Source organism: Rhinopithecus roxellana, chromosome 12 (assembly GCF_007565055.1).
Source record: "Rhinopithecus roxellana isolate Shanxi Qingling chromosome 12, ASM756505v1, whole genome shotgun sequence".
Lineage (NCBI taxonomy): Eukaryota > Metazoa > Chordata > Mammalia > Primates > Cercopithecidae > Rhinopithecus > Rhinopithecus roxellana.
Window position 1 is genome coordinate 124912977 of NC_044560.1, and position 23389 is coordinate 124936365.

Sequence of the window (23389 nt, forward strand, 5' to 3'; positions counted from 1 at the left end):
CCATTATTTTAATTTCGCCAGTATAGCCGTTATCGATTACCCCTGGAAAAACTTGTAGACCCTTCACAGTGACACTACTTCTTCCCAGGATTAATCCAAAGGTATCAGGAGGCAAAGGCCCATATATTCCAGTGCCTAAAGCTTGTGCTCCCATCTCAGGCGTTAATACTGTGTGGGAGGTGGAACAGAGGTCCAGTCCTGCACTTCCTGGGGTTGCTCTACTAAGTCTTGAAATGGATTGTTGCTGCTGGCTGGAACAAAGCTGACCGCCCCATAAGCTTGTTTCGGGGCCTGGGGCTGGCCCCTCATCCCGTTTCCCTGTTGGGATGGTAAAGGATTTCCCTGACTGTCAGTTTTAGATTTACATTCATTAGCCCAATGTTTTCCTCTTTTACACCTTGGGCAAAGGCCTGGAACCTTTGCTTCGGAGTTTTTATTTGAATCCCCGTGGCAATCTTTTGCAAAATGTCCCCTTTTGCCACATTTAAAACACCCTCCTTTTTCTTTGTTCTTATTATTAAGGAAGTCTTTTATGGTTTGTCCACTGAAAGCTGCGGCCATTGCTAAACCCTGTTGATAGGAGGGCCCAATGTCTGAACAGAGACGGATATATCCAGTTAAGTCTGTTTTCTTTCTATAAGGTCGGATTGCCGCTTGACAAGCTGGATTGGCATTTTCATAAGCCAATTGTTTAACATAATCTACACCTGCCTCGGTATTACCAAAAATCCTTCCTGCAGTTGTTATGAGCCTATGTACAAAATCTGCGAACGGCTCATCAGGTCCCTGCTTGACTCCAGTGAGCGAAGCTCCTGGGTCTCCTTTAACAGGGAGTTTCCTCCAGGCTTTGGTAGCCACTGCTTGGATTTGAGAAAACAGTCCAGGATCATACTGCATCTGAGCATCGGTTTCTGTGTAATTACCCGAGCCAGTTAGCATATCAAAATCCCAACCATTTCCGGCTTGTTGGTTTCTCTTGGCCGTATCTCTACAATTTTCATAAAATTCTGACTTCCAAATCAGATGGTCGCCTCCAGAAAGAACTGCTCTAACTAAGGTATTCCAATCTATGGGAGTGAGCCAATTTTCGGCCACAGATTCGACTATGGCCAGGGTATACGGGGCAGTAGCTCCGTATTGCGAGACAGCAGTTTTTAGTTCTTTTATTACAGTAAATTCAAACCCATTGTGGTGTCTCCAGGCTCGACCCTGCGTATCTGTAGTTTCCGTTACTGGAAAAACATCTCGAGGAGAGGAATCCTCCCTATTCCTACTACCAAGCGACCTTCCTTTTGGGACATGCTGTCCGGGTCTCTGAGGGTGAGAGGGTTTCTCTATTCCTTTAGGGTATTGAACGCTCTCACTTCCTGTCCTTAATTTCTGCAATCTAGTGATTAAAGACTGATGTAGTTCTTCGAGCTTTATTTGCTCTTCAAGCTGTGCAATTTTTTCTCTAAGCTCCTCTTTTGGGTCTATTACTGCCATAACTGCGGGGGCAGAAGCCTTATTATAGGGAGGGGGATAAGTAAGAGTTTGTGGCCAGTCAGAATTATGATATTTTGCTGCCCCTTCCTCTAAATTATCCCAGTTTACTTCTGAAGGGTTAAGGTTATTTTTACTTTTGCTTTCATTAGTTGTAGGTAAAACTGGGTATTTTTTGGCCTTTTCCTTATTTGATGTTTCTGTATTTGTTATTGAGGGGACCCCAGCCTCTTCCTCATCGCTTTGTAGCGATATAAGGTCTATTTCTTTATTAGGTATAGATTTTTCGAGGTCGGTTTGGGAGCTGCCTCTTAATATTTCCTCAGTCTGAGTAACCACCGCCATTACCTCAGGATCTTTTTCTTTTTCCTTTTTATCTATTATATCTCTGATTAGATTCCAATAAGAAAAAGCTGTCACCGGAACCTTCTCTGGTCCAAAAGTACTATAGTAATCTTGAAAACAGTCTCCCACTCTACGCCACCTCTTTATGTCAATGGTCCCCTCTTGTGGAAACCAAGGGCAGGTTTCTTTTACAAAATCAAAAAACTTAAATAAATCATTACTTTTAACCTTTACTCCTCGTGTTTTTAAAGCCTCTTTTAATTGCCCTACATAAATTTGATGCTGGCTTAATTCTTGTCCCATAATCAGACACTATTACTCACCTCTGGTTCCAACGCGGCAGGCTCCCGCGACGTCCGGAGGAATTTCTTCCACTTTTACTTTCGGCCGACTTTAGTGCCTTCTTCCTCACTTCTTCCCCCATGTCCAGGTCCCTGTCCGGGCGCCAGGTGTCCCGACCTGCAGGACAGTCGAACGGGCCCTGGAAGGGGGAGTGGGAATGGAGGAGACAAGAAAACACGAGAAATGGAGACAAGACAGTATCCTGATCAAGTCTCGTTTAATGGCCGCGGTGCAATGCCTTATATAGGCTGGCAGGGAAGAGGAAGGGCTCAGAGCAGGCGGGGAGGAGAATAATGAGAGACATCACCAGGCGCATGCTCGGTAGACTTAGTCTTTCCCGGGCATGGGAGGTTAACTAAGCGCGGGCGGGAAAAGTTCGCACGCGCGGGTAAAGTTGATGATGAAGAACCAGGAAGTGCGCCATCTTGTCTCCACAATGCGGAGCTTAAGCAACAGAGGCTGCGGCAATTTCCGGGCCTCACGACTCCGGACAGGTCTCGATCTCCTGACTCGTGATCCGCCCGTCTTGGCCTCCCAAAGTGCTGGGATTACAGGTTTGAGCCACCGCGCCTGGCCGCAAACTCACTTTTCTATGTTGTCTTGTGTTGTTATGTAAAATTTGCTCCAGCATTTTGTTCAGAAAGATGGCATTGATCAACAATATATTTATCTAAACTGTTGCCACAAAGTTATTATTCATGCAGGGCTACAACCGGATTAATTTTGGAGAAGAGCTGTTCAAACAGGCCCAGAGCTGTGGTACTTACGAACACCACCGTTTCTCTTTTTGCTAATTAGTTTGAAATGGTTCCAAATAAGAGTCAACCCCACAGAAGTCTGTGTAGCATGAAGCCAAGCTTGTTAAGACACAGAAAACAGTTTCGTCTTGATGAATCAATAACTGCATCATAAAGCCTTTTCAAAAGGAATACAATCTGAATTACCACACTCAAATGTTGTATATTGTTTATATGCCTCTCAGTCTTTCTTATTAACATTTAAAAAGCCTATTATTATGACTCAATATAGATGACAATATGTTTGTAATGTTTCCCTGCAGTAGGATGGTAGACTAAATTTAGTATAATACCATTTTCTCTTCTCTTCTTATTATATAAATTAACATTTTTTTTGTTTTGTGTGTTTTTGATGCATGACTGCCCTTCTAAATTTTGCACTATACCATTAAAACAATTGTTATCAATAGTTAAATAAAAAAGAACAAAGCTGGACATGTCAATCTTCCTGATTTCAAACTATATTATAAAGCCAAAATAACATGACAATATGGAATGCCATAAAAACAGTTATGCAGACCAAAAGAACAGAATAGAGACCTCAGAAACAAATTTATGCATTTACTGTCAACTGATCATTGGTGCCAAGTAAAACAATGGAGGAAGGGGTGTCTTCTCAACAAATGATACTGGGTAAGCTGCATATCTACATGTAGCAGAAGTAAATTGGACATTTATGTCTCACCATATAAAAAATCAACTCAAAATTGATTAAAGACTTAAACATAAGACCTAAAACGTTACAACTCCTAGAAGAAAGCATAGGGAAAAAGCATTTTGAGATTGGTTTTGGCAATGAATTTTTTGATATGACACTGAATGCAAAGGCAACAAAAACATACAAAACACGTTAGGCTATATCAAACCAAGAAACTTCTGCATCACAATGAAAAAAAATCATCAACAGAGTTAAAAAGCAACCAAAAACCTTATCCACCATGATCAAGTTGGCTTCATCCCTGGATGCAAGGCTGGATCAACATACACAAATCAATAAATGTAACCCATCACTTAAATAGAACCAACGACAAAAATCACGTTATGATTTCAATAGATGTAGAAAAGGCCTTCAACAAAATTCAACACCCTGCATGCTAAAAGCTCTTAATAAACTAAATATTGATGGAATGTATCTCAAAATAATAAGAGCTATTTATGACAAACCCACAGCCAATACAATACTGAATGGGCAAAAGCTGGAAGCGTTCCCTTTGAAAACTGGCACAAGACAAGGATGCCCTCTCTCACCACTCCTACTAAACATAGTACTGGAAGTTGTGGCCAGGGCAATCAGGCAAGAGAAAGAAATAAAGCACATTCAAATAGGAAGAGAGGAAGTCAAATTGTCTCTGTTTGTAGATGACATGATTGTTTATTTAGAAAACTCCATCATCTCAGCCCCAAATCTCTTTAAGTTGGTAAGCAACTTCAGCAAAGTCTCAGGATACGAAATCAATGTGCAAAAATCACAAGCATTGCTATACACCAAGACAGAGAGCCAAATCATGAGTGAACTTCCATTCACATTTGCTACAAAGAGAATTAAATACTTAGGAATCCAACTTACAAGGGATGTGAAGGACCTCTTCAAGGAGAACTACAAACCACTACTCAAGGAAATAAGAGAGGACACAAACAAATGGAAAAACATTCCATGCACATGGATGGGAAGAATCAATATCATGAAAATGGCAATACTGCCACAGTAATTTATAGATTCAATGCCATCCCCATCAAGCTACCATTGACTTCCTTCACAGAATTGGAAAAAACTACTTTAAATTTTATATGAAACCAAAAAAGAGCCTGCATACCCAAGACAATCCTATGCAAAAAGAACAAAGCTGGAGGCATCACGCTATCTGACTTCAAACTATACTACAAGGCTACAGTAACCAAAACAGCATGGACCAAAACAAGTATAGATCAATGGAAAAAAACAGAGGCCTCAGAAAGAACGCCACACATCTACAACCATCTGATCTTCAACAAACCTGACAAAAACAAGCAATGGGCAAAGGATTCCCTATTTAATAAACGGTGTTGGGAAAACTGGCTAGCCATATGCAGAAAACTGAAACTGGACTCCTTCCTTACACCTTATACAAAAATTAACACAAGATGGATTAAAGACTTAAATGTAAGACCTAAAACCACAACAACCCTAGAAGAAAACCTAGGCAATACTATTCAGGACATAGGCATGGGCAAAGACTTTATCACTAAAACACCAAAAGCAATGACAACAAAAGCCAAAATTGACAAATGGGATCTAGTTAAACTAAAGAGCTTCTGTTCAGCAAAAGAAACTATCATCAGAGAGAACAGGCAACCTACAGAATGAGAGAAAAATTTTGCAATCTTTCCATCTGACAAAGGGTTAATATCCAGAATTTACAAGGAACTTAAACAAATTTACAAGAAAAAAAACAACCCCTCAAAAAGTGGGTGAAGGATCTGAACAGACACTTCTCAAAAGAAGAAATTTGTGCGGCCATCAAACATATGAAAAAAAGCTCATCATCACTGAAATCATGAGGATTAAAGAGGAAATTAGAGAAATGCAAATCAAAACCACAATGAGATACCATCTCATGCCAATTAGAATGGTGATCATTAAAAAGTCAGGAAACAACAGATGCTGGAGAGGATGTGGAGAAATAGGAACGCTTTTACACTGTTGGTGGGAATGTGAATTAGTCTAACCATTGTGGAAGACAGTGGGGCGATTCCTCAAGGATCTAGAACTAGAAATACCATTTGACCCAGCAATCCCATTACTGGGTATATACCCAAAGGATTATAAATCATTCTACTATAAAGACACACACACAGGTATGTTTATTGCAGCACTCTTCACAATAGCAAAGACTTGGAACCAACCCAAATGCATATCAGTGATAGACTGGATGAAGAAAAATGTGGCACATATACACCATGGAATACTATGCAGCCATAAAAAAGGATGAATTCATGTCCTTTGCAGGGACATGGATGAAGCTTGAAACCATTATTCTCAGCAAACTAACACAAGGACAGAAAACTAAACACCACATATTCTCACTTATAAGTGGAGTTGAACAATGAGAACACATGGACATGGGGAGGGGAACATCACACACTGGGGCCTGTCGGGGGGTAAAGGGGGTAGGAGAGGGATAGTATTAGGAGAAATACCTAATGTAGGTGATGGGTTGATAGATGCAGCAAACCCACGTGGCCCATGTATATCTGTGTAACAAACCTGCAGATTCTGCACATGCATTCCAGAACTTAAAGTATAATAAAAATAAATCACACATATTCCATACATATATATGTACCATGTTCCATACATATATATGTACCATGTACCCACAAAATTTCAAAAAAAAAGAATGTAAGAAAATATTTGCAAACTATACACCTGATAAGTGGGTAATATCCATATTATACAAGAAACTCATTCAACTTAATCACACAATAAAAAATAACCCAACAAAAAAAATGGGCAAAGAACCTGAATATACATTTCTCAGAAGAAGATATAAAAATGGCCAAAAGGCATATGAAAAGGTCCTCAACATCACTAATCATCAGGGCATTGCAAATCAAAACCACAATAACATATCTCCACACACCTACTGGAATGGCTCTTATCAAAAAGAAATAGTAAGTATTGGAGAGTATGTGGAGTAAAGGAAACGCTTGTACTGTTGATAGGAACGTAAATTGGTATAGCCATTATGGAAAAATCATATGAAAGGTTCTCCAGAAGTTAAAGTTACAACTACTGCATGATCCAACAATCCCACTTCCAGCTATAAATCCAAAGGAAATAAAATCAGTATTTGGAAGAAATATCTGCACCTCCATGTTCATTGCAGCATTATTCTCTGTAGCCAAGATATGGAAAAGACCTCAATGTCTACCAATGAATGAAATAATTAAAAAAGTGATATATATATGTAGTAAAATATTATTCAGCCTTAAGAAAGGAAGAAATCCTTCTGTCTGTGACAACATAAATGAATCTGGAGGACATTAGGCTACATGAAATAAGCCAGTCACAGGAAGACAAATATTGCATAATTACACTTACACATGGAATTTCCAATATTCAAACTTACAGAAGCAGAGAGTAGAATGGTGATTGCCATGGGCCGGGAAGAGGAGGAAAAATGAGGTGATGTTCAAAGAGTACAAAGTTTCTGTTATGCAAGATGTATAAGTTTTAGAGTGCTAATATACAGCAACAGGACTATAATTAACAATACTGTATTATATAGTTTAAATTTGTTGAGAGGGTAGTTCTTTCGTGTCCTTAGCACCCCAAAATAGAAAGTTAACTATGTCAGGTGATTGAGATGATTTATGCATTAATTAATTTGATTGTGGTGATTATTTCACAGTGTATATGTATACGAAAATATCAAGTTGCACACCTTAAATATACATAGGTTTTGTCAATTATACCTCATTAAAGCTGTAAAAAGTATCAAATTGAATTTTGTATGGTTATCTTTAAGAGGGGATTTTCTTCACTTAGGAGTTTCGCTGATACTTTGGTGTTTATGCTATGTTTGGTGCTGCAGTGACTTGTCTTGGCTTGACTTAATGCTGATTTGAATCACTCACTGTGAGTGAGCTAGTTGCTATTTCAGTACTTCCCTGCTCTTTTCTCACCACGTAGCAGCATTAGTTACCAAGGTGATGTTTCTGGGAACACAGAGGGAATAAGGACGTGCTGAAAATTTGGATTGATCAAATCATACACAGGTGAGTAGGCTAATGCTTCTCTTCCAGTCAGGCAGCAACGAGTCTCAGATTTTATTCTGTAATTTTTAAGAAAAATCTAACTTTTCTAGTATATGAGCTACTATGCTGCTCTGCTTCAAGAAGGGAAGTTTGCTATTGACCAGTTTTGGAACCTTTACAAAGATAAATACTTTGAGTCTCACAATTAATGCAGAGGCAAATAGATGCTGAGAAGGGCAGCTACCAAAGACAAGTTTGCCTTCTCTTTGGTCAGATTGGTTGTAGACATTAATAGAAATGGAATTTAGAAAAAAATAGGTCCAGATTCAGAATGAGAGTAAGGGATACTTATTTTTCTTTAAGACAACGATTCATCCTGGTTTTTCCTTATGACCAGCATCATTTAAACTGGTCTCCCTCAGATTTATAGTGTGGCATTCTTCAGAAACTTCAGAGGCTGAGTGTCAATGGACCACAGCGTGATGATCTGGAGGCAGACCATCAAAAGGGTGCTTTCATACTCTATTAGTGGACATATGTCTGTATTATAAAGAGAAGCATGTTTCTTAGAATAGCAAGCTTTTTGATCAACTCTGATCACTAGGGTTTCAAGTACATATTTTTTTCTTACCTAGTCTTATAAGAAAAGATTTTGTGGAGTATGCCTGTAATACCTCCCCAACAAGAGAGTAAATGGGCATAGCTGCTACAGTCCTCTTCTCCAGGAACTAGTTATAAATAATATTTATAATGTTTACCACTACCTGATCCAGATTTCCTTTTCCCTCAGCCATTCCTCTGCATATTGGGCCTCTTTATCTGGTGGGAAGTCCCAAATATTTATTCCTAAAGCCCCTAAATGGCCCTGCTTTTATTGCATTACTGAGGTCTTTAATTAATATTTACTACTGAATTGAAGTGATTACATGTATCTAAAAAAGTCCTCCAACTCCAGGCATGGTTCTTTCTGCCTTGATGGTGTCTATTTCCCCTTGATAGCTGAAAATCATTCCCTTTTTATTCGCCTGTTAATTCAGTGGCAATGGGAGCCCAATTTGGACAGGCGGCCGTCTCAACTTCCATATCACCAGGACAGATGTTGGCACTCATGTGAATTTACTCCTCCCTTAGGAAGTGTTTTAGACTGACAAAACTCAAAACTGTGGGAATGGGAAGTGAGAGTATAATGAATAGATTATTGGGTATGACAGAGAAACCTCTTCTGCTTTTGTCTCTCTAGTCTTGAAGCTATGCATTATGGCAATATAATTAAAAAACACCACATATACTTTATTTATTTGAAGAAAGGACTGCATCTTATGGGGGAGTGTTGCAGCCTTGCAGGTGGTGTTTCCAGCTAGCACCATAACTGAGTCTTCAATAGACTATTCCAATGGTCTGGAAAAGCAGCTGTTTCCATGTAAAGGAATATATATATGGTGAGATTGGCCAGTTCTATAAGTAGGAACTCACTGATGTTCTTGTTTTATGATAAAATTAGTTCCTTGGTCAGAAGATATTTTCAACTGAATACCATAATGACAACAAAATGTCATAAGTCTGTGCTTGATGATGCTGGCAGAAGCACTGCAGTCAAGAAAGACAAACACATATACAGGATAATTGTATAATCCAGTGGAGAAAAATTGATCTTCTCTCTATAGTGGAAGAAGTCCAATATAATCAGTCAGTGGAGAATGGTTGCAAATCTGAGACTTCATGTTTAAGCTCTACCATAGACAGTTGGGCAATCAGTGGTTTCAGTAGATAGAAGAATCATGGGGAGGGAAAGTCCATTTTGTTGATCTTATGCATAACTTTTATCCCACCACCATGGCCGTTTTGTACATAAGTCCATTAAACAAGCACCAGAGTTTCTCAGAAAAGAGGCCTGACTGATATTCACAACATGAGATACCTTCTCCACTTGATTATTGAAGACTTCCTCTCCAATAGATAGCCTTGGATAACTATGTAAATAATTCACAAATATGTCAAGATTTTGTGCTCATTTTGAGAAGTACATTCACACGTGACCCATGACTGCCTGTTACTAATCTTCCAACTTGGTTTATTCCAAGATTCTGACCTGCTGGCCAATCAGTTCATTAGCCAGTATAGATCATTATGATCACTTAGTGTCTCATTATTAGGCATTCAATCTCTACCAGACTCTAGTAGTAAGCCAGAAGTTGATTCTCCACGGGAGAATAGTTGTTTTTAGAAGATTTGCCTTTTCTCCAATTCCATAGATAGTTGCGTGGTGGCTCTTGAAAAAGAATTCAATTGGAGAATCTGATTTTGAAGCTCACTATAAAATTGCACTAATCAAGCCTGTGCTATTGATGTAAAAGCCCACAAATAGATCAGTGAAACAAAAGAGAGTCCAGAAATAGATCTGAACTTTCTGTACTTTGCATCTTTGTCAAGAATTCGTTGTCAGTACAACACTATTCCTCTGATAATACAACACTATTTTGATTATTGTATTGATTAATGCTAGGTTTCCAACTCTGTTATTTTAAAAAATGTTTGGATATTCTATATCTTGACCTTTTCTATAAAATTTTATATAAATTATGTCAATTTCCTCAGAAAGACGACTTGAATTTGGAGATTAAGTTTAATCCATAGGTTAAAAGCAGATTTATAAATAATATTGAGTCTTTCAATCTATGAACATTATATATCTATCCATTAATGTGGGTCATCTTTAATATCTCTAAATAATGTTTTTCAGTTTTCATTATAAAAATATTCTACTTATTCAATTTATTCAAATGTATTTAATTTTTGATGTTATTATAAATTGTATATTTTAAAGGGGACAGGTTTTCTTCTATTCAGATTTTGAAAGTTTTATTGTAAGAGTTGAATCTTGTCAAATGATTATTTTCTACTTCTGCTGAGATGATCATACATATAATTTTTTCCTTTCTGTTAATGTCATAAATGCTTCCTTCTATCTTTTTTACTTTTCCTTCTATTTTAATTTCAGTTTTAATAATTTTTTTTGGTCTCTCTTTAAGTTCACTGCTCCTTTCTCAGTTGTGTCCTGTCTGTTAAGCCCTCAAATTATCTTTATATCTAATATCATATTTTTCATGTCTAGCATTTTCATTTCATTCTTTTTTGTAAAATAATACCTATCTGAAGAAATTTTCCATCTGCTCATGCAAGCTGTCGCTTTTCTAAATAGATGTGTTATTGTATATATTATAGTTTTATTAAAACGTTTATAAGTGGTGAACTAAACATTTAGGCCATCTCTGGATTTGCTTTTATTGATTCTTTCCTCTCTTAATAATGTGTCATATTTTATTACTTTTTATTGTCTTATAAAATTTGCTTGCATGTCAGACATTGACATGACAATGAAGAGTAAATACTAATGCTAATTCTACTTATAAAAGGATATGTCCTTCTTTTGTCAGGTTGCTAATATGGGGAACTGTGTCAATGTAATTTGTATTTGAGTTGCATTTGGGCAGTTTAACCTTTAGTTGGATTCAGTTTCACCACTTACTTCAAAGTCTTTCAGTGTGGAATTAGGACGTCACCTTAATAGGGTCAAAGACTCAAGGACCAGCAAGTTGCAAAAGATGTCTTCAATCCACTTGCCATCTTCCTGAACTTTGAACTCTCTCTTTCTCTCTGCTTTGCAGTTCAATTGCCAGCTTTCTGGTTCACCAAGGAATTCTTTTTGCTCTCCTATCATACTTTAGCTCTTTTGTGTCTTAGACAATCTTTCTCCATTCTCTTTTCCAGCCCTCAGCCATTAGAAGACCAGTGTAGTGTGACTGATGAGGGTGTCTCTAGGAAGATTTACCACACTTTATCTGTCTTTCCCTGAATCTTCAGCAGTCATTTGGGGAAGGCCCTGCATGCCTCAAAATCTCTCTAACCTTTTGTGCTCTGTCTGCATCCTTTGGTATACTATTCCCATGTAATAATTGAGTTTCCATGATAAAGAATTGGTGATGCATACAGATTTTCTGTGTGGCAGGGGCTCTTCCCCCAGACCACATATGACTCTTAACAATTTAGCTTATTGTGCACTACTCCTATTCATGGTAGATTCTCTTTTCTCTCATAATTTTACCAGAGGTGAAATCAGCTGTAGGTTTCTTCTCACCTAGGAAGGTGTCCTCACTTTTTGGAATTTGGTTTATTAGGTTTCTTTGTGTTCTTAGCTCTCTCATGGCTTTTTAAAAAGCTATAATTCTGTAGCTTACCAACATTCTTATTTGTGTAGAAGTAACAGATTTTTATTACTTAAACTTTGAAACAATTTCAAATTTTTATGAACATTGCAAGAATAGTAAAAGAGCTCCAATAGGCTCAGAGACTCTATTTAAGTCACACTTCCAGTACAGCCTGCAAAACCATGAGCCAGTTAAACCCCTTTTCTTTATAAATTACCCAGCCTTAGTTTTTCTTTATAGTGATACCAAAATAGACTAACACACCCTGGAATCAATTATTTGTCGGAAGAACCTGGTTCTGTTGAGAAAGGAGTGGTATTTAGAGACCAAGATCTGGCACTAGCTGTTGCTCCTGGGTGCTGCCAGTGGACAGAACTCAGAATATCTATGTATCTAACTATTCACACATATGTATTTAATACTTAATTTTCTATCTACCTGTATATATTGAAATCCATGACTTTATATGAATTGCTCCAATTTCAACTCAATATCATAGAATGTATTCTAACTTCCTTTCTATATTTGTAGTTCCTTTCTCACATTGTAAGACACCTGGCTGTCATTATCCTTAAAAATATTTGCTTATTTGCCTAGTCCTCATGTATGTAAACAAATGCTGGTTTAGACCCTTACTGTTGTGGTCTCTGGTCAATAACTGATTGCCTATTAATCAATTTTCCTCCTCAAACCCTTACTGTTTTGGTCTCTGGTCAATAACTGATTGCTTATTGATCAATTTTCCTCCTCTTCTGTTTTTTTGTCCTTGTCAGTTTGGTGTACTGGCTACAGTGCTGCTCCGCTGACCTTCCTGAACTAAATGCATTGTATCAATTGTATTATATTATCCTTCCACCAAAAATACCCAACAGTTTTGCTTGCTCCTTATTATCATCAACATTTGATATTGTCAGTCATTTTAATTTCAACTATTCAAATGTGCAGAGGTGCCTTATTGTGGCTTTAATTTGTATTTCCTGGTGACAAATGATGATCATGTTTATGTGTCTTATTTGCCATTCAGATATCTTCTTTTGTGAAGTGTCGACTCAAGCAATTTTGTCAATTTTTCTGTCTTTATAAAATTATAAGAATTCTTTATGGATATTCTGAATGGAAGTTCTAAGTTTATACAGTCATCATTTGGTATTCATAAGGGATTTGTTCCAGGATCTCTGCAAATACCAAAATCTGTGGTTGCTCAAGTTCCTTATATAAAATGTAGTGTTTGCATAAAACCTATGCACACCCTCCCATATGCTTTAAATCATCTTTAAATTACTCATAATACCTAGTACAACATAAATGTATATAAATAATTATTATGCTCTATTTTATACTTTTTATAATTTTTATTGTTGTATTGTTATTTTTTCCCAAATATGTTCACTTCAAAGTTGGTTATGGTTTTAATATGCATTTTCCTGATTCTTAACGAGGTTCTACACCTTATCTTATGTTTACTGCTATTTGGTTATTTTCTATACTTAACTGTTCAAGTGTCTTACTTGTTTTTCTACTGGTTTAGCTCCCTTAAAAATAATTTGTATAATTAAACATTTTAAAAAATAAATATTCAGGATATGCACTCTTTATCATTTGAATATTTGTGAATATCTTCTCCAACTCTGTGACTTGTCCTTCCACTCTGTTAGTCATTTAACACTGCTTTCATTTATTCTATTCTTTTCAATCTCATTTGTTTTTTAATGAATAGATTAGACAATTGCAAGAGCCATCTAACCTGTAGGTTTTCTCTCCTTTGGTACATTATTTTATATTCTTGTGTTATAAAACATAAATCTCACCATGGAATTACATCATTTATATTTTGCGTATATGCACACCATTTTCTAGAGGATAAATCTAACATTTTATTCATTGACGTATTTGAGGTCCTTCATGAACCAAACTTTGCATAGCTACTGAGTGTATGAAAACAAATATGTACCCCGCAATCCAGCATGCAAATGTGTATCTTAGCAGTGTCTTTTTTCCCCCTCTATCTGGATTCCTAGAAAAACAGCTTGTGCTTAAACGTATTACTAACACTCTATTGATGAGAAGTGGGGTGGTGGTGTAACAATCGGTAGCAAAAGTGAGGGGGAAAATTAGTATATGAAACAAGAAAGAAGAAGTATTTATCTGCTCGCTTCCTCCTATTTCTTGTATCAGATTCATCCAACTTTATCTCATAGGCATTTAACACTCCTTTACAAATGAGTTATTTTAACCAGGTACTCTGGGAAACTACTGGGGAATCTAGGTCACACCTTCTTTTGAATGAGGGAGTGGTGGGTACAACCAGAAGTTCCATGGATCCAATTAGGTCAGACCATGCCCATAACATGTTTTGCTGAAACTGGCCCTTCCCCAACAAAAGAAGGCAAATCATCGTTTGCATCAGGAAATGAGGCAACTTTGGCAGCAGCAGCCAGGGCTTTCCGCCAAGCAAGTAGCATAGGTCAAGGGGCAGGTGGGGCCAAGTGAGTGTGGGAATGTGCATAGCTTGGTTTCTGGACGTCTTTTATGCTCTTATCTACCACAGTTCCTTTCAGAACAGTTAACCTGATAAAGGCGGTAAGCCAAGTCAACACATACGAAGGAAAGGGGAGAAGAGATCATTTCAGTGGACCTGACACCTAAGGTTTGATGAGCTCATTTGGTTGCACATCAAATGAAATTCTCTCAAAAGACAAGATTTGAAAATTATTTATTTCTTTTATTTCCCTGTGTTACTATGGTTCTTGCTTCCTGATACCGTATTATGGTTTTGTTTTCCAGGTGTGATGGAGCCTGCATTTTCCTCTTTATCTGGATACTTTGTGGCCATTCTTCTCTTACAGATAACAGTACTCACCTCAGGTAGGGATATCTATTTCTTTTTCATGGTGCGTATTACACTGAAAAAAATGAGCAAGCTTATCACTGTTATTTTACAGATTTTACCCTTATATGCCAGTTTCGATGGTAGAAATGAGTATTAAAACAGCTTAAGATTAAGAAATGTTATTTCAATTGTTATGCTACAGAGTTGCGATGATGTGCCTATGAGACAACACAGATAAATGTTTAACATGTCTCCTTAGGAAGCTTAAATTCTCACTGGCAAATCATAATAAATATGTCTTATATTTAAGAACACACCACAATCATTTATGTAACCATATGAATTATAAGTTTATAGGATTAGCAGGACTTCACATAAAGAAGTTAGTGTGAGTGGGAGCTGTCCACAAATTTTTCTTAGAGCAGAGGACTATTAGGTTTTATAATTCAGATTACTTATGACGAGAGGGGTAAACGTTCTTAGCAGAGACAGAAATGAATTTGACATAGTATAGAGAAGCAAAAGCTAAAGGTATGGAAAGACCCATGTGATAGTTATCTACAGTTTTGGAACAAATTAGCCTAAACATTAATGATGTAAAATAACAATCAGTTTATTCTATCCACAATTTTGTGGGTCAGAAACTTCGGCCAGGGCTCACCCGGGTGATTCTTCTGCTCCATGTGACATAGACTGAGATCACTTGGTGTATCTGCTGGTGGAGGAAATGATCTGAAGGGCTCAAGGTGGCTTCACTTAGGTGTCTGGCGTTTTGGTGGAGTAGGCTGGAAGGTTGGGATTAGCTGAGATTGTCAACTGACATATCTACATGTGGATTTTCTACTATTGTGGTCACAAGGTAGTCAGACTTCGTATAAGGCAGCTCAGGGCTTCAAGAAATATTGTTACAACAGGAAAGAATGGCTGCTGCTCTTTTACTAAAACAGACCCAGAAACTATTGCAGCGTGTTTTCTGCTGCATTCTACTGAACAAAGAAATCATAGAACACACTAATTCAAGAGGAACAGTCATACTTTTTGCTTCATGGAAGGGACATAAAAATTGTTGTGGCCACTTTTAGCCCACTAAAAACTGATATTAGAAAAAGTAACTGGTATTTTTTTAAGTAAAGATTGTAAAGTAATCAGGTTCCACATCCCACGTCTTGACAATTGGAGCATCCTCCATTCATTCTTTAACTATTTATGAAGTGCCTATTATGTTCAGGTAATGCTTTATGCACTGAGGATATAAAAAAGAATGAAAAAAGAGACTTTTTTTGTTTCATTACCTACATATTAATAGGTCATGAGAGAAAATGAAGAAAAGCATTAGAAATAAAATATCAGATAGTGATATGTGCTAAGGAAATGTGATTTCGGGAAATGTTGAATGAGCGATCATAAAACATTTCTTCAAGGAGTAGTTTTTTAAGATGGAACCTGAGTGATGAGAAGGAGGCAGCTATGAGCGTCTGGGGGAAAAACACTGCCATCAGAGTAAAGACATATCTGAGAGCAAAGTTCTGAAGTCGGAACACCACCAAGAATCAGAAGAAAGGTCAGAGCATCCCAAAAAAGAGGATCTAGGAGAGCATTCTTTTGTAGTCTTCAGACTAAATCTTTGGTCTTCAACTCTCCACAGAGCAGTTCACTGTGAGTAGCTCTAGGAATCACCACGTGGTCATGGTCGGCAGCCAGGCTGAGCTCAGCTGCCGGCTGTCCCCACCACAGAATGCACAGCTCATGCAGGTGGGCTGGTTTCGGGATCCCCATTCCCAAATGATTTACCTGTATGAAGATGGGGAAGAACACCCTGGAGAAGGCGTTCAGAACTACACGAATCGCACAGTGTTCCTGAAGGATGCACTAGAAGAAGGCAAAATTACCCTCCAGATTTACAACGTCACTGCTTTTGATGGTGGGCAGTATTGCTGCTTCTTTAAAGATGGCCACACCTATGAAGAAGGCATCGTGGATCTGAGGGTGGCAGGTAAGGACAGGAGAGTCATCTTCAGATTTCCTTGGCAATTCCATGACCCCAAATTCATGAATATTTTTTAAAATTTACAACTTTCAAATATAATAAAATAATAATAGAATTTTTTGAAAAAATACAGAGAGTAATATAGTGGCACAGATACTCTTAGCAATTTGTCATAGTTCCTTTAGATTACGTTAAAGTCACCTTTGTACCTCTCAATAGTGCTATTTACTTTTCTACTTTCCAAGAAGTAGCCATTATACTTCTTATGGTTCTTTTTTTTTTTTTTCTTCAAATTTTAAGAACATCAGTTGCCAGGTGTCTTCATCACAGAGTGCACAACATATGGAGGTGGACTGGTTTTGGGATCACCACTCCCAACTGGTTTACAAAGACTGGGAAAGACACTGATCGCTCTTAAACACTTGACTTTCTTAAAATTCTTTTTTCAAATTTAGTTCTTAACCCATATGGATTTTACTCTTGTGTATTTATGAGGGGACGATGTTGTTATTGACAAAGCTAGTCTCGCCAAAGATGGAGTCTTTCCTTCTTTAGTGTCACAAAGCCAGTACATAAAACTGAAAGTCAGTTTCAAACAGTGTAAACTTATTCGATGGTCACGGAATTGAGAAGTGGGAGCATGGCTCACAAATCAGTTTCCTGATTAGCGATGGGTGAGGAGATTAAAATATAGGGTTTTTCTAATAAAGAAGTTGGACATTAAAACTAACGGGAGGAATATTAATATATTTTCTGGAACTGGGGAGTGAACGTCTGGTAACCAGAGTGCTGCCTTCCCTTTTGTCTTTATATGGCTTCTTCCAGTTGATGATTGTCAAGTGTCATGGTTCTGGTGGGGGTGCCATTTTGCATGGAAATGAGATTATAATGAAGCCTACTGTTGTTTTGAAGCCGTTTTGTCTGCCATCTTGGTTCTAACCAGTCTCAGCTGGTCTGGTTACAATGGAACTTTTTATTGCAGGTGCCATGTTTCTTGAATATAAGTAGAGGTAGGGCAGGGTAGAAATTCAGCTGTGTCACATAGGCATTACACTGGGTAACAATGTCTCTCCTTATTAAATTATATATTTATTGGATATTCCCAATAATTGTCAGGCATTTCTCTCGTCGATCAAGTCCTTATCTGTGCATGGATATTTTCATGAGTTTTTAATTTAATTTTCTATTGAATCATCATGACATAACTTCTGGACCTATGACCGTACTGCTTTGTTCAAATGACTACAAGTTATGTGCCTTAATATACAATAGGGCACGTCTTACAACTTCACTATTCATCTTCAAAAGTGCTTTGGACCTTTACTATATAAATTGTAATTATAAAATTATATTCTGTTAGGAATTACGATTGAAATAAAATTGAATTTATAGACTAATTTTAAGAGATTTGCTATGTATTTTTATTGAAATGTCCTGTCAATGAAAACTTAAGCTTTTCAATTTTACTTCAGTTTTATTTCAGTTAAATTTCATATGTTTACCCATAAAAGTCTTGCACATCTTTTGTCAAATTTCAATAGTTAGTTTGTAAAATTATGAATGAGATGTTATTGTTAAAAGTTTTAATGATTATGGTTTTGATATAGGAGTGCAATTGATTTTTTTATTTTTTGTTTTCTTTACATAGTTATTTTTGAATAAAAACTTCCTCAAGATTCAAAGTTTAGTAATTTAAAAAATCCATGATAAAAAGTCTTCTTTTCCATGACCATGAAACCATAAATTTCACCTCTCACGGGCAGCTAATGTGATGTGTTTCTTAGATACCACTTCCTGAGAATTTTTTTTAACATATAAATATGTGTATACACAAATATACTGCATAAACAAATATACTGTACATCAACATATACGTACATGTGTATACAAACATATAGATGTACAATAGATACTTTTAAAATAATTGCTAATATATTTTTGCAACTTGCTTTTTTTTAAACTTTGTAACATGAGTTGAAGGTATTTTTTTTTTAATGGAATCAAGCTGTGTAGCCCAGACTGGAGTGCAGTGGCACGATCTTGGCTCACTGCAAGCTCCGCCTCCTGGGTTCAAGCAATTTTCCTGCCTCAGCCTCCCAAGTAGCTGGGACTACAAGCGTGCGCCACCACGCCCGGCTAATTTTTTGTATTGTTAGTAGAGACAAGTTTTCACCATGTTAGCCAGGATGGTCTCGATCTCCTGACCTCGTGATCTGCCCGCCTCAGCCTCCCAAAGTGCTAGGATTATCGGTGTGAGCCACTGCACCTGGCCCCGAAAGTAATGTCGTATCAGTATATGAATCTTCCTATTCTTTCTATGATGGCAAAGTATTCCACGGTGTGGATAATTCAGAAATTATTTTAGCCATATGCTTTTAAAGAACATGTAGGTTACTTCAAGCTGTGGGTGTACAAGCAGTCCTCTAATAATTTAAATAAATTACTACATGTGTAATTTCACACATGTGCAATTGTATGTCTTTTTGTACGTGTATAAAAATTATGCCATTGGTTTATCAAATCACACACACACACACACATACACGCAAAGCCTTTGGACATTTAATTAGGCTTTATTGAATTGATTCAGCAATTTGGAGATAACTGACTGACATTTCTTTCTGCACTGAGTACTGTTTATTCTGCTACTTCAGATGGCACTCTATGGGATCCTAATCCATAGCTTCACTTTCTATGGTGAGATTTCTGCATTGGTAGGTGCCGCACTTCGCTCAGCCTCTAGAGGCCTCCAAACTGCTCATTATTTTCTATTTTTTAAAAATAAATTTCATTGTGTGTATTTAAAGTATACAACATGATATTGTAGGATACATAAATAGTAAAATGGTTACTATAGTGAAGCAAATTTATATATTCATTATCTCGCATAGTAACCCTTTTTGTGGCAAAAGCAGCTAAAATCTACTAATTTGGCAGAAATCTCTAATACAGTACAATTTTATTGCCTTTAGTCCTCAGATAGTATATTGGATCTCTAAACTTGTTCATCCTACATGTCTGTTATTTGCTTATTATTTTCTATTTACCTGTATGAAGTCAACAAATGTATCCATGGGGAAAGGCCAGGAATGGGCTTTTGTCCCCTTGGATATGGAGTGGTGCTGATCCATCAGGATCTTTATCCTTTTGAGCTTTAGGATTCTGATCTTCTTTCCCTACCTGAAGTTCTCTAAAGGAAATTTAGAGTATTTGCTGCCTTTCCTGGCAAGTAAATGCTACAGGGGCAGAAATAGCTAGAACCTCCTTGAATTCCAATCACTTCCCCATTTAAGTCCTGTAATGATTCTTTATCTTGCTATATTTTTAATCCAATTTTATGAGGTGCTTTTTGTATTTTATCTACCTTTTGGGTTGTCTCCAACAGGAAGGATGGTCACAATTACCTTGCCATTAATGGCAGCCCAAAATTGAAACACATAATTTCTGTTTTTTTAATTGTTTTCACTTATACAATTCTATTCCCCCAAAATAACTTGATTCAATTTATATGCTTAAGAAATGATGATGCAAATTTCAAAATAGCCAGTTGAGAGATGGGGGCACCCAGATGAATCTGGCTCTGGCTTGGATTGATTAAATTATTTTTATTTTTGTAATCAAGTAGACTTTATATACATGGAGTGCACAAATCTCAAGTGCACAGCTCAATAAATTTTTACATATAGGGACACCCACAGATTCACCCCTCAGATCAAGATATTAAATATATCCAAATGTTCCATCTTACCTCTTTCTAGTCAATACCACTCTTCTCTTGCTGGGGTTCTAACTTCTATTTCCATAGATTAGTTTTGCTGTTCTAGAACTTATATAAATGGAATCACACATATATGTGTGCAGTTGCTTACCATTATTCGTTTATGTTGTAAGTGGCAGAAATTTCTTCTTTTGTTTTTCCTTGTATTCTATGCTGTGAATGAACTTTTGGGTTACTTTCAGTTTTGGGCTACTATGACTAATACTGCCATGAATATTTTTGAACATATTGTTTTGTATACATCAGTACTCATTTCTGTTATGTATTATAAGTAGGAGTGAAAGTGTTGGGTCATGAGCATAGGCGTATGCTCAATTTCAGTAGATACTAACAATTTCCCAGAGAGGTTAACCGATTCACAGTCCTGGAGCCAGCCATATAGGAGAGCTCTAGTTGCTCTACAGCCTCTCCAGTCTTTGGTAATGTCAGTGCCAGTGCTGTTCATTAAAACATTTTGGTGGGGTGAAGTGGAATGTCATTAAAGTTTTACTTTGTATTTCCCTGATGGCTGGTGATGTTGAACATCTTTGCATATAATTATTGGTAACCTGGATATTTTTTAAAATGAGATGGCTTTTCAAATATTTTTCCCATTGAAAACACAAAGTTTATCTGTCTTATTGATTTATAATACTTAATATATTTTGGATGCTACTTTCCAGATGTATTGCAAGTGCCTTCTCCTAGCTGTGACTTTTTTTCACTTTTTACATGTGGTCTTTTGAAGAACAACAGTTAAGTCCCAATTATCAGTCTTTTCTTTTATAGATAACATTTTTGATGTCTCGCTAGCTTGGATTTGGATGGAAGTATTATTCTTGTTCTAATTGTGGCCACCCGCATTACACTTATGGTATATATGGTATATATAGGGCACAGAGAATGAAAAGGCTGATTTACTTCTCAATTCTTGAGTCCACACCAATAACTGTAATGTAATTTCTCTCTCTCTTCTTTCCAGCTGTAGGCTTGGATGTGCAAATTAATGTTCAGGTTCTCAACACAGAGGGGTTTGTGGTGGAGTGTACCTCAGGAGGGTGGTTCCCACAAGCCCAGATGGCGTGGAAAGATAGCAGTGGGAATGTAATTCCACATTCATCAAAATCTTACTCTCAGGATGGAGCTGGATTATTACATTTGAAGATGACCATTCTTCTAAAAAATAACACCCATGGTCCTGTAACTTGCTGCTTTTACAACCCAGTCACTGGTCAAGAGAAAAGGGCAGGTATTGTCATACCAGGTGAGTGCTTGTGGCTTGGTTTTATCAAGGAAGAACTGTCACATAAAATTTCATGTCCTTCTTCAGTGTGGCCAACTAAAGAGAAAATTAAGTGGAATAATAAATGTGAGGCTGTTTTATGAACTATGAACTGCTGTAGACATGCACTATTGAAAATGTATTAAGTTGCTGGGACAAGGAAAATACCAGGTGCTAAGCGGTTATTTTAAATAATGGAAGATATTAGAATCATTAAAGAAAAAGCCCTTGTTCTGTATAGCATGTTAAGGCTTCCAAAGTTTTTATGTCATTTGAGTGCTAGATTCACCTTTTTTGGGCTTTGTGACCTTGGATATCACTTAACCTTCAAGACCGTTGATTTATCTCATTTGGAAATGATAAAGTATATGTTATTTTGAGCTTGAAATGAAATATTGCCAGTGCAATAGTTTTACAAAACAAAGCAATATGCAGAATTAATATTGATTTAAAAATTATTATGTCACAAGTGTACTTTATTACAGAAACTGGTTTGGTCCTAGTATTACTTAACACAGAGACAGGGAATTATTTTAGTTTCATTTCTCAAGAGATGCTTTCCCAAAAAAGAAGAAGGAGGAGAATATTCCCTGAGAGACATCATTAGTGTCTACCCAGAGGGTCTTTGGATGTGATTTCAGATCAATTTTACCTCTGTTGTTAAATTACTCTGAATAGAAGAAGGTAAGCATTTAACTGGATCCAGTTCACAGAGGCTTAATATCAAGGAAATATCCTTTCTCTTAACAGCCATGAGTGAACAATTAGAAAGCTGATAAAATAAATACTGTAAGTCCTTTTTTTTTCTTCCTGTTCAGCAGAAACCCATCCATTTCAGGTGCTTAGGTCCCTTTGTGACCCAAAATAGACTCCTTTAATCAACTCACCATTTCAGTTTTCTGCGCCACTTCATGGGAGTATTACTTCTGGTTTCCCTTTTAATCCTACGTTTCCCTTCTGAGCCATTTAGGTTTCCTGCACTGACCAACAGTAATCAGCGTTGTTGAAGGTAAGGTGTGAATCTAGAACCTCAGATCTCATGCTCCTTTCTTGTTTATTTTTAAAATTTCAAATAGAAGCCTTTCAAAAATGAAGAACGCAAATTGAGTCATGATGATAGCCAAGTAGGGGGGATGCCTTGACAATGGATTGTGCTATTTTTACATGTTATTTTTGTTGTTGTTTTTTCTAGAATCCATGTGTGCCTCAGGTTCTAATAGTCTGGTGTTAATTTAGTAGGTTAGCCTGCTAGACTTCACATCATCTTAAATTGAAATACACTAAGATATTTATTTTGTGTTCTGTATCTGAAAATCCCAGTCTCTGGAGGTATTGCCTGTATAATTCTGTGGTTTCTCTGTTCCCAATCTCTCCTTCATTATTTGGGAACCCATGTTTGTCTCTCTTTATATCTTATATACAAGGATCTTAAAACTCCACTCTCCCAATCCCTAGTAATTGGCAGAAAATGATGGGCAAACGTTGACTTTCAACTTTCCTGATTTTCTAAACTTTGAGAAATTTGAGGAATTATCTGCTTTATCAACACTCAGCAATTCCTTCCCTCCCTCCCTCCCCTCCCTCCCTCCCTCCCTCCCTCCCTCCCTCCCTCCCTTCCTTCCTTC

At 37.1% G+C, this 23389-nt stretch overlaps 2 protein-coding genes across 4 annotated transcripts in view; one reads left to right on the forward strand and one right to left on the reverse strand.

The window, feature by feature from the left end:
• The window catches only part of LOC104657143 (selection and upkeep of intraepithelial T-cells protein 1), a 175897-nt gene that overhangs the window by 67756 nt on the left and 84752 nt on the right, over positions 1 to 23389 (reverse strand). The window lies entirely within an intron of this gene.
• LOC115892367 (putative selection and upkeep of intraepithelial T-cells protein 1 homolog) overlaps positions 7624 to 23389 on the forward strand; it is a 36068-nt gene continuing 20302 nt past the window's right edge. For 2 of the 3 annotated variants that reach the window (XM_030913563.1, XM_030913565.1), the window contains exons 1-4: positions 7624 to 7724; positions 14693 to 14773; positions 16384 to 16731; positions 21465 to 21746. In XM_030913563.1, the coding sequence (XP_030769423.1) occupies positions 14698 to 14773; positions 16384 to 16731; positions 21465 to 21746 (706 nt within the window). In that variant the 5' untranslated portion in view covers positions 7624 to 7724; positions 14693 to 14697. Of the gene's footprint in view, positions 7725 to 14492; positions 14556 to 14692; positions 14774 to 16383; positions 16732 to 21464; positions 21747 to 23389 lie in introns of those variants that run through there. The other variant, XM_030913564.1, reaches the window with a different exon arrangement.